The sequence below is a fragment of the Sinocyclocheilus anshuiensis genome, unplaced genomic scaffold (genome assembly GCF_001515605.1).
Source record: "Sinocyclocheilus anshuiensis isolate Anshui unplaced genomic scaffold, SAMN03320099.WGS_v1.1 scaffold58, whole genome shotgun sequence".
NCBI lineage: Eukaryota > Metazoa > Chordata > Actinopteri > Cypriniformes > Cyprinidae > Sinocyclocheilus > Sinocyclocheilus anshuiensis.
This window is the reverse complement of record NW_015547688.1, coordinates 481,023-493,179: the sequence shown is the minus strand read 5'-3', so window position 1 is coordinate 493,179 and position 12,157 is coordinate 481,023. Positions and strand designations below refer to the sequence as shown.

The 12,157-nt window shown below is 37.5% G+C and overlaps 1 protein-coding gene across 1 annotated transcript in view; it reads right to left on the bottom strand.

The window, feature by feature from the left end:
* LOC107703332 (protein shisa-9B-like) overlaps window positions 1-10,861 on the bottom strand; it is a 32,551-nt gene extending 21,690 nt beyond the window's left edge. Inside the window, exons 1-2 of the mRNA XM_016505922.1 lie at window positions 10,154-10,861; window positions 7,464-7,585 (exon numbers count right to left, since the gene is read on the bottom strand). Coding sequence (XP_016361408.1) covers window positions 7,464-7,585; window positions 10,154-10,779 — 748 coding nt within the window. The 5' untranslated portion in view covers window positions 10,780-10,861. The remainder of the gene's footprint in view (window positions 1-7,463; window positions 7,586-10,153) is intronic.
* Window positions 10,862-12,157: the final 1,296 nt, after the last annotated feature.

Genomic DNA, 12,157 nt, shown 5'->3' with positions numbered 1-12,157 from the left:
TGTCATGTGCAGGCTTCCGTACCAAACAAACTGATAGTATAGGACTGAAATGAGCAGGGATCTTAAATAAACTAACAAGATCCTCTTTTCTAACCAGCCACTCTTTGGCTTTATCAGAAGGCTATGCATAGCTGTAGGTGCTACACACTATCCATCCTGCTTATATTATGTCACTATAACTTCACAAACCAAGCTTACAAGCTACAGAGAGTTGTTTCTCCTGCCAGGACATGCAACAAGAACGAGCGCAACTGACAATGGAGGGTGACGAGCCTTACACTGTAAATTGATGAGTTGATTTATCCACATTCTAATAGCGCCTCTGGTCTTGTAGCTTTTAAGATGGACGGCAAGTCTTTGTAGGTTGGGCAGAATCTGCTATCTTTGTCCCAGTTCATTCGCTGGCTTCCATGGCAGCAATATGCTGTGTTTTTTGCCTATTGGCAACCCAAGGATTTGAAATATTATTGGATAAACTGGCAATGGGCGGAATCTCAGATCAAAACAAAAACAGACGTTCCGACACAGAACGCAAATTTCAAAGAAAAACTGGCTGTTTTTTGGAGAATAAAGTATGAACTTAGCATGATTCCGAAATATCTGCAAACCTATTATGGTATTTTATGCTATAACACAGTCAAAAAATTACATACAGCACATTTAAAAGATCAAATTGTATTCCTCATAATGTGACCCCTTTAACATGAAGTGGGCAACTGCTCCTCTACAATCATCTATGGCCGTTTTCAGCGCAATCTGTGGGTGACTGATGGTGGGATGTATGAAGGTCTGAAGCAATCCACCCCCTATTGTGACACAGCTCTCAAAGAGCCAATTTGGGCCTGATAAAAAAGCAGCCTTTCTCAGCTCTCATCTTCTCAACAGTTGCTTTAGCAGTGTGAGTTCCATGCCCCCTCTGACGAGCCAGACGCGCGATTTATGTCACAGCTCTAATCGGGGATTATTTATATTTTTTGCTTGTTTTTTATGGTGTGCATTTTTTTTGCTAATTATAATGTGTTAACTTGGAGCCTATGCGATCTGAGAAGTCCACACCATTGCTTGCCAGTCATCGCAGCCGTCCCCGGATGCCGTTGATTTACATAGCCACCTACCTGTCAGCACTTCGACTGGCAGGAAATTAACTGATAATTATTGGAGGGGGGAGGGGGGCATTAGAGGGAAGAGGGAACTCTGTTTAAGATGCGATAATTGATCTGACTGCCCGGGCTCTACTTGTCCCTGCCTAAATTCATTAAAATCAATAACAGTAATTTCAGCTGCACTCTCAAACCCTCCCCTAACATATTTTAGTTAGCGTTTAGCACCATTACGAGAGACTACAATGAATAAACTGCTAAGTAGAAGAGTGGCCACTCATTTCTCAGCCATGTTCACTTCACTGCATTACAAAATATTACTATAGTATAGTGAAGGTGTCAGATGGTGGTATTTTGATATACAGTGGAGTCCAAAAGACTGAAACAACTGGCAGACATGCTTCCCTTTTGCATTTAATTGTTTTTTTTTTCTTTGAAAAACGGAACTACATGAATGAATGAATGAATGAATGAATGAATGAATATGAAATTTATCAAATTCCCAAAACCTTCTTTTTATTCCAAGGTATAAATAAAATTTCCAATCCCAGATTTTCAATGTGAGAAATACCAGAAAGGGAAGCACTGATAATAAAATTCTGGCCAATACCAGTAAGCCGATAATTATTTTCATGCTCTGGATGACAGCCAGTCATTTTAAAAGCTTTAGCTATTTTAACATTATAATGCACAGTATGAAAATTTGACATTAACTTTGACCATGGTACATTGATATAGAGAACTCTAGCACAAAATTCTTTTCTATTAATGCTTTTTTTTCTTCATTACAAACTATTTTATCAGCATAACAGCTTCTGTGAAAAAAATTTACTAAAAAAAAAGAAATTTGTCAAAATCCCAAAACCTGTTGTTTATCCACCCCACCACCCCAAAAAATGTAAATGAGTGTTACTATAATTTTAAAAGTAAAATTTGACTGTAAAAATCAGAGAAATGAGCATTATTACATATCCAATATCAGTCAATAAATTAAAATAAAAAAAATACCAGATTAGCAATCTGGTATAGATATATTGTCCATCCCTAGTCTCAGACTTTCAGTATCCAAAAATCACCATCTCCTCACTGCCCTCCTAGTGACACATTTTTTGGCAAATATTTAGGAAAAGTTTGTGATATGCTGAAACTACGTGACAAGCAACTGTCATATTGAGACTGATGTGTGGACGAATTTACGAGCAGGTCATTATTTCCCATCATGCTAAATGGCCAATCACTAGCAACATTTATGCATCTGGCACAACACCCTTCTGATCCCATTATGATGGTTTATTTTGCCTTTTTTTTCAGTTCAGCTGTATTTTTCACGAAGAAGAAAAACAATGGTCAGCAAAATCTTACACCATCTCCATGGAAACAAGCAGTGCAGCAAACCAGGTAAAGCTGTCTGTGTAACTAAACCACAGCCGAACTCAAAGACTTTTGACAGGAATATTCACTCCTGGTAAAATTTCTTTTGTTGTGTTTCTCTACTGTATGCACAGAGAACGCATAGCATTATTATAATCTGGATTCATCAGCAATGACTTAACTTAGCTGCAGTCTTACGAACTCCACACAGTACTGCATTTTGATTCATCTTCATGCCGCTTTCACCTCTAACAGTTATTTAGTCCTTTAAGCTCGCTAAAAACTGCTCTAAGCTGTTCTGATGTGTAAACAGAAGACTGAGAGTTGATTAGGTTAACTGGCATAGTAATGAGTCACCGTTAGTTTCTTTGCCCAGCGGAGTCTGAGTTTAAGCAGATTTTCATGAGTAAAACTGTGCTGTACAAACACTGGCTCAGGGGGTGAATTAATTATATATCACTGCTTTCACCTGTTTAAATAAAAACAGCCTCTCAGCTTGTGCTGGTAAATGTTTGGACCAGAGCTTTACAGCAGAACTGTGGGCATCCCAGACTTATTGTGCAGGTTAGATCTGTATGGTAATGGAAATTGTAGTGGTTGGGCAGTAAATACATAAAGCAGTCAAGCCAAACCAGGTTTCTTGTGCTTGGTTAACTCAGATTGCTGGACCGGGACTATGAATTGCATTCTAGCGACTGATTTACTCATGCTAATTCTCTGTTTGTCCAGCCACTCGATGACTCAGTTTTGAGAATACGGATGTAATTTCAAGTCTGTGTGTTGTAGAAGCAAGGTATTTTTGGGCTTTTGCCTCATTATTAGATACAGTTGAGAGTGACAGGAATTTTTTGGCTGTGAGACAGTCTGAGGAGGAGGAGATAGATCATTCATATTTAGATATGTCCTGCCTTTCAATTAAATTAACCAGTCGCTTCATTACTAACGGCATCGTCCAGGGAGTCAAGATTTGGCTAGATTCGGCTGTTTGAAGGTTTAACTACAGCGTTATGTGTACAAAAAGCATCTTTCTTCTTTGATGGCAAAAACATAGCACTATTGTGATATCCAAAATCAAAAGAGTTTGTCTTAACCACTCAGCACTATGCTAAGCTAGTAGGCTAAGCTGTTAGCTTGCTAACTGAAGGTTAACTGAAAACAAAAAGACAGGGAAATATTTTATTTCACAATTTTTAGCTCTGGTGACATTAATGAAGATATTTTCATGATTAAGAACAATACACCGTAATGCATTTTATGGACATTAGCATAATCAATCTGAAGAATACAGTTTACTAGCCTGACTTGTGCTAAAGATGGTTGGAGAATTACTAAAAAATAGCTACCCTATTTAAAAATAGCTATACCCTAGCTAAAAAAAAATCCTACTATTCAAAAGTTTGGGGTCAGTATCAGTATATATTCAGCAAGGATTAAATTAATTTACTAAAAGTGACAGTAAAGATATTTATAATATCACAAAATATTTCTAGTTCAAATAAATGCTGTTCTTTTGAACTTTCTATTCATCAAAATGTCACTGTTTCCACAAAAAAATAAAATGTTAAGCAACAACTGTTTTTGATAATAATATGTTTCAGCATTGATAATAATAGGAAATGTTTCTTGAGTAGCAAATCAAACTGTTAGTATGATTTCTGAAGGATCATGTGACACTGAAGACTGGAGTAATGATGCTGAAAATACAGAAATTCAGATTTGAAATCACAGAAATATATTACATTTTAAAATATATTAAAATAGAAAAGCGTTGTTTTATAGTGTAATAATATTTAAGCATTGATTGATTGATTGATTTTTACTGTATTCTTGATCAGATAAATGCACCTTTGGTGAGCAATAAAAACAAACAAAAAAAATCATTTTGACCCCAAACTTTTGTATATTGGTGTATAAGCTAAAGCTAAACTTGTCACCCACATGGGCACCACAGTGCAACAGCTCTGTCACTAGTTTCTATTTCACTCTTCTCACCTTTCATGAATAACATGGCTCTCAACTTTGCTCTGCTTTGCTTCATATGTGTAACCTTGTTTAACACAACAAGGCCAAGCCAGACCCTGTCCCAGGGTGGCACCAGTCAGCACTTCTTGAATAAACACTTTAATGGGTTTGTGGCCGCAGAGCCTTGAATATGAGCAGGCCGGTGGATTGGACTGCTTTCCCTGTTTTGTACAGTGAGATGTCTGAGTTCCCTGCAGACGGCCCTTCTCTCATAATGTTATTTCTCCCCTGCGTCTGTACTACAGACAGCTCTTTAGAGGAGCAACACCTGCATGTCGTTCTGATCTGCTCCGTTGCACTTTCAGCAGCAAGCGCAATCACTCAGCCAGCCTGTTAACATACATTCCCCATTGCCTCTCAAGTGTTGTTGTAGAAAAAACATGGGTGTACACTACAGATTTCACTCTCTGGCTCAGAGCAGACAGCTATCTTTAAGTGCTCGATTTGTTTTCTTTCCATGAAGTCCCTTTCTTCCATCTCAGAGAATGAGCAGAGACCAGTGGAAAAAGTCAAGCTTGCATCTTGTATTATGGTAAGAGCCGAATATCAACAAAGCACTTTTCACTTCCACCTAAATTCAGAAATCACTCTCCCTGTCCACATTTAAAGTGATGATGACATCATTGAGTTCAATGATGAACTGCCTTTAAGTGAAAATTGAGTGTTTACTATTGTCATTTTGCATTATTGACACACTATTTTCCTAATTAATGCTGTACAGTTGCTTTGACACAATCTGTATTGTTAAAAGCGTTATATAAATAAAGGTGACTTGACTTGACTTGACTTGACTTGACTTGACTTGACTTGATTTGACTTAAAGGAATAGTTCACCCAAAAATGAAAACTCACCCTCAGGCCATCCAAGATGTAGATAAGTTAGTTTCTTCGAAAAACAGATTTGCTCAGCAATGGATCCTCTATTGAATGGGTGCCGTCAGAATGAGAGTCCAATGCAAGCTCATCTTCATCAAAGATAGCCTGAGGGTGAGTACACTTTCAGCCAATTTTCATTTTTGGTTGCACTATTCTTTTAAAGCAACAGCTGTCAGGCCACTGAATTACAATGTGGTAAAATAAAAGCCAGCAGACTTTGTGCAGCAATTTAGCTACATAAACATGCCTTACCCTGCACGCCAGAGTTTTTGCATGAAACACACATGCTATAAAAAGAGCCTACGACATCTGCTTCAACTGCTTTTCTGACTTTCATTAGGAGGCCATCAAATAAAGTGTAACTGTTTGACTCGACGCGAGGCATATTGATCTAAACAACTGGGAAACAGATCGGGAAACCGTCAGCACCATGGCAACACTGTGACATGCCACAAGACAATGTTAGTAAATCAGTGCTGTCTTTGGGCTGAACTTTATTCAATTAGACTTCCTAGCTTGTAATATTTCATTTTAATCATTATTTATGGAGGAAGCCTTACTGTGATTGTTTTTCATGCCAGATATCTTTTAGCAAATGGCATATTCACATTGACTTGCAAAGTAATGTTTAATCATTTTTGCCTCGGCTAAATTAAAGGAAGTTATATTTAAGCAATAATATACTGTATGGCTTTGAATGCCTTGTGACTTTAATAAAAATGGTTTCTACATATTAAAAATATCAAGAACACAAATTTTCATGAAAACATTATTTTATTCGGCAAATTCATTAGGTCTATCCTTATAGTAGATACAGTTTCAGACAAAATAGACTGCTGCATTTCAACAAAAATATCAATCTGCTATAGGAGCAACACAGTAATATGGCGAACAGCTGTTTCACATCATAACTGTTACTATATCATGAATTGTTATTTGTATTGACCAATCGGAAGCCAGGACCAGAAATAGACATTTTATAATATATTGTATTGACCAATCAGCATCCAAAATCAGAACTACCCCTTTTTTATAATATGTTGTATTGACCAATCAGCATCCAAGCTAAGAACTAACCATTTTATAATATTCCATATTGAGCAATCAGTATCCAGAAACATAAGTATCCATTTTTTTATGTATCCAATATTAACCAATCAGCATCCAAGATCAGAACTGTCTGTTTTAAAATATTTTGTATTGACCAGTAAGCATCCAGGACTAGAACTATGCATTTTATAATAAATTTGATTGACAAGTCAGCATCCAGGACAAGAATCATCTGTTTTATAATATTCATATTGACCAACCAGCATCCAAGACAAGAACTATCCATTTGATAATGCACTGTATTGACCAATCAGCATCCATGACTAGCCGTTATAATACTCTGTATAGACCGCATTTAGCACCGAAACTATCTTTTTTATGATATATCATATTAACCAATCAGCATCCAGGACCAGAACTATCTATTTAATTATATTCCTGAGTGATTATTTTACAACAGCTTTATGTTTTAGAAAATATTGAACTGACCAATCAGCACCCAGTATCTGAACTATCCATTTTATAAAATAAATGAGAACACTTGCCAAAGTAAACAGGGTATTTTTAAAGTGATAATTCGCTAGTTCTCATATTTTCCTGCACATTTGTATTATTTGCATGAAATAACAGCATGAGTGAGGTGAAAAGAGAGAAGCGAGACAGATAGAGTTGTGTGTGTGAGAGAGTGTGTGTGCTTGCTGTGTGTGTTAGTCAGCCACTTAGCCTGTGGTAATTACTATCTCAGCATGTTAAATGATCACTATAGATGCAAGTGCTACTGCAGCCCACCGGACACGCCAAAAATGGGCTTCTGTAACGACTTCCCTTGTTCTCAGTAGGAGTCGAATCAAGCAGGCGAATATATTTACTGATGAGTAGCCATAGGACCTCACAGCTGCTTCTCTGGGGTGAAGAAGATGCATCTGCTACTATTGGATTGTCACAGCGGAGAGTGTTTTCCAGAACGAGCTAAACTGAGCTTTGAGTGACATGGATTCGACCTGTTGTGCGTGAGCTCTGATGGTAAGGAACAGATTTACTTACGCAGGTTGTTTCCTGTTGCTCTGGCCTGCATGTTCTCGTAGTGTTGTCCATGCACTGCCAAGCTCTCCTCTATCTCCACATGTTCTCCTGGAGCTGTCTGGCGCATCACCTGGGCCAGCGCTCTATGGAGAAAGGCTTTATTTACTCATCTTACAAAAAAACTGTTAATTCATGTAGAGCAACTCAATACATATTTATACTGTTCATGACTGACATTTCCTCATCAAAATGGCCTTAAGGTTTGTTCAGTAGATTATAGATAAATGTTGACAATTAAAACGATGCGTTATATCAGACCAAAATGAAAGTCTGATAAAACATCTTGATGAGTAGTTTTCTTTCCTCTGTTGACATATTTTGTATTGAAACAGGAAAATAGTATAATTAGTATTATTATTATTGAGGGACATTCTCATTCTAGAGAACATTTAACAGGATACAATTTTAGACACGCCCATTAGTGCAAGACGAAGATGAATCATGAATATTTTTGTCTGATTTCTTATAAAATAAAATATGTAAATTTTGAAAACCCTGTGCTGTGCATAATTTGGAGTTCCTGGTAAAAATAAAAATGGATTTAAAAAATTTGCTTGTAAATCTAATCACTATTCTATATATAACCAAATCATGGATTCAGCCTTTTTTATTAGATCTGATAGACCACATTGATCTGAGCTAATGCACCTTAGTTTTTGAGTGAAAATTGCCCAAATTATCCACAAATTATGCTTTATTTGTGCATTATTTGTGGATAATTTTGGAAATGTTCACTCAAAATCTAAGAAGCGTAAGCTCAGATCAATGAGGTCTATCATCAACCATTTTAAAAAAGAAATACAAAAACTGTGCTAATTGAAAGAAAACAGGTTGGTACAAAAAAGTTTGAAACCCAGATTTGGTAATAATATAGCATAATGTTTTAAACTAATTTTGTAGGCCATTCATTCAACTAGCATTTTCAGAAAAAAAAAAAAAATCCTCTCTAGGTCAAAAAGACTGAAACACAACATGAGGGTTAAATTGTGTATATCTGCTAAAAACGGTATTTGTTAGTATTTAAGAGTGTACTGTCATATGTTTGACCTAAGAGACATTGTCTAAAAGCTACAAAACCTTTATTTGGGTTTCACAACCCAACCTTGTGTACATAAAACTGAGAGATTCATTCACACCAAAGCTTTGAAAGACCTTTTTGTAGAGCTACATTAAACTATCATGAAAATGGTGCAAGTCAGCATGGTGCAATATTCAAAAGGCACTCGATTAAAAGGGTGTAAATGGCTGGTTGTGGGTGGTGGGTGGGACACATATGGCCCATATGAGTTTTGAGTATGTGTACGGGTTAGTCTAAATAGAGTGAAAGGTCAGTGCACAAACAGAATGTCCTTGAAATATTAGCATCATTAGACACAGATCAGTGTCCGTTATCCTACTAATGTCATGGACACCTCTCTACTGATGTTTAAATGAGTGAGTGTACGAGAGTGTTCGCTTCTTTGGAGTAGAAGCTTTTACAGACAAAATCTGTGCCTCACCATGGAGATAATTAGAGACTTACGGAGATGTTGATGAATGTTTAAAACACTGCTGATCAACAGATGATTTAGACCTGAATGCTAGTCAGTATCTTTTGTAGTACATCTGCTTTCAGCGCTGTCTGATTATCTGCACTTTATCTTGAGTGTTCAGGGGAAAACATGTCTAGTCTTTAGTCTTTAGTTATTAAAAGAAAGAAAACCCTTTTTCTTGATTTGAAGGAAGGTTACTTTGCACCACTTAAGTAGGCCTACTAAACCTTGAACCTCAAATAAATACCTGTCTGTTAAACTAAAGGAGCATTTTCTGGACTTCTGTACATGTCCGTGTTGTCGACTACCTGAGTGATAAATAGATAGACAGGAAAATGAAGCCAGTAGAAGTTAGGAAAAACTAGCACAAGGTCATGGTGATAGACAGAGTTGTGTCAGTGTAATCCTTGAAAGTCTTGAGCTACGCTGAATGACATCTCAGAGGAAAACTGTCAAGTTTAGATGTTGCTCATTGATAGCTTAGAAGACATAAGCATTCTCAGTTCTATTTCATAGTGATATCAATGTAAATAAACAAAACAAATTAATCTTATTAGGCCAGAATAAAATAGATATAAATTAGGTCATTGTTGACCTATATTGAGATTGTTGAGCTATAAAATCAGCAAACAGCATATCTCTGATATCTCAGGAAGGCTGTATTGACAAATAGTTGAGGCCATAATGAAGCATTTGATTGCAGACTTTTGATATCTTGCAAATTGCAGAACTGTTTGTGACATTGTAAGATCTTTTCTGAAACTCTGGAGTAGAAACAAGCAAGCGACTTACAGTAAGTAAACATCTCCATTTGCTCTTTGTTAAATAGCATTGTTGTCTACAAATTATTGAGATATTAAGGAGATCTCATTTGTATTTTTTTATTCCCCCTGGAATAAACTGCTCATCTCATACAACAATTTATAACAACTTCTTGAAAGGATAAATAAAAATAGACACAAATACATATAGAGGTGTAAAATTACATGGATAGCCTAGCCTATTTTGGTTTTGGAAGAATTCGACTTTTTGAATCCCACTTTCTTTCATTCCCACTGGATAAAATCAGCTCCACAACAATAACGCCGAGTTTTCGACTTGTAAACACAAGTCACTTACCTCGACATGTTCTCTCTGTGAGGTCGATGCGCCTTCTCCAAGCCAAGTTTGGTGAATATCCCAACCAGCGCCATGATAGCAACTACTCCGCATATGATATACACAATCAAATTGGTTTTATCCTTAGTCGGATCGTGTTGATCCATCATCTTCGGCGGTGGTCTGCCCGTCATGGACCACGGCGGGGTGTCGTAGTTTTTGCAGGTGGTCTGATCTAATCTGGAGTTTTTAAACTCGCAGCAGAACCTGAAGCCACAGGTCCCGCAACAGTACAGGTAGCTACCAGTCCGGCACACGAACGGAGGATCCCACTGACCCATCACATCATAATAGCCCCGACACCTGTCCTCCGTGTGAGGGGTCTCAGAGGGACCGTTCTGCCCGTCTCTGGAGTCGTTGGACCCCGGCGCCGTCACCAAAACGTCCAGGTTTTCCCCAGGTTCTCCTTCCGCGTCGCACACAAGAACTTTCATCAAAAAGTAACCTAGTAGTAAGCCAGTGCTTTTCATCCTGCGCTCTTCTCTCATCTTCTTTGCCACGGCTGATCGGACGCTGAAAAACAGAGTTGGGTATCTTTTGTCATGAAGTGTCAGCATGCATATCTCCATCAAGAACATCACCGCCATCCGAGATGATGCTCATGTTTGAAGATACTTGAGCGCCACGGTTGGTTTATGCAGGCTTTGAAGTATGCAAATGTTTGAATATATATGTAGATTTCTATCGTTCCAAGTGTGGCATTGCAATAAACACTACTGTGTTTTGTCTACTATTTTAGCCTATCCTAAACACCAGCGGTCTTGCGCACTCGGGTGCGTGGAGCGTCTGGAGCGCAATGAGCAGCGCTTGAACAGAGCGCTGAGTGAGACTGAATGCGTAATGATGAGAGAGGAGGAGGGGAGAGACCCAAGTATGGGCACATGGAAGTAACAAAAGGATTTGGAGAAGGAGAGAGAGAGAGCGGAATGTGTGTCCATCAATATCAAGTCCTGTAATTCTCACATAAAGAACATGTTGCACGTAAAATGTATGCGCAACTCATATACCGCGGCTAATGCAGCAGCATGCGAATTATAGTGTCTTAAACGGAATCGACTATTAAAATGTAATCAAATAAAATAACAAAATAAAATCAATTCACTTTTAAACGCTGAAGCAAATCGTTGGGCCGCGTGCAAGTGAACTGAAATGGAAAGCTGTTGTTAGGGTTACATCTTGTTACAAAATAAATAAATAAATAAAAATAAAACTTATTAAGTATTAATAACTTAAACTTTTATCTATGCTGAAATGTCTGAAACCTACATAGACTTCTATTTGTTTAAAAATATATGTAGGTTACTTTTACTTTTTGTTTCGGGTTTCTTGAGAGGGTTCAATGATTCGATTTCACTCAATATTTTAAATTGGGAGTGATGTTCAATGAGCGTTCACACTGTGTTTAGCAGGGACAAAGCCGCATGATAGTATTTATTTTCGAGGACAGTTGGTGAATCAGCGACATGAGTGACCGACAATATAGAGATGAAAAATGAGCAGATACATGATGCATCGACTACCAATGGGAGTGCAAAGTTGGACTCAAGAGTAGGAGTAGGAACACCAACCAGAAAGCAACAGCACAATAAACCTGCAAGAACTGCAGTTAAGGAAAGGTAAACTCAGGCACATCAGTAGGCCTGCACACTTTATTGATATATTGTTGTTGATCTTCCAAGATTTTGGAAGTTGGCATATAAAATCAGTGTCGAGTGTCTTCATCATAAGGTGAAAGCATGTGTCTGGTGAATTTATTTTCAACTAATCATCTCTGTGCATGCTAGTTCTGAGTTTGAAGTTTTGATGGTGGTTGCATTTTAACAACATGAATGTAAAAATTAAACGTTACATAGCCTACTTGGACAAAGAAATTGTGATTAATCGAACTGGATCAAAATATATAATGTATTAAACTGGATTAAAATTGCATCAGCACAGCCTGAATATAGTATGGTCCGTTATTCA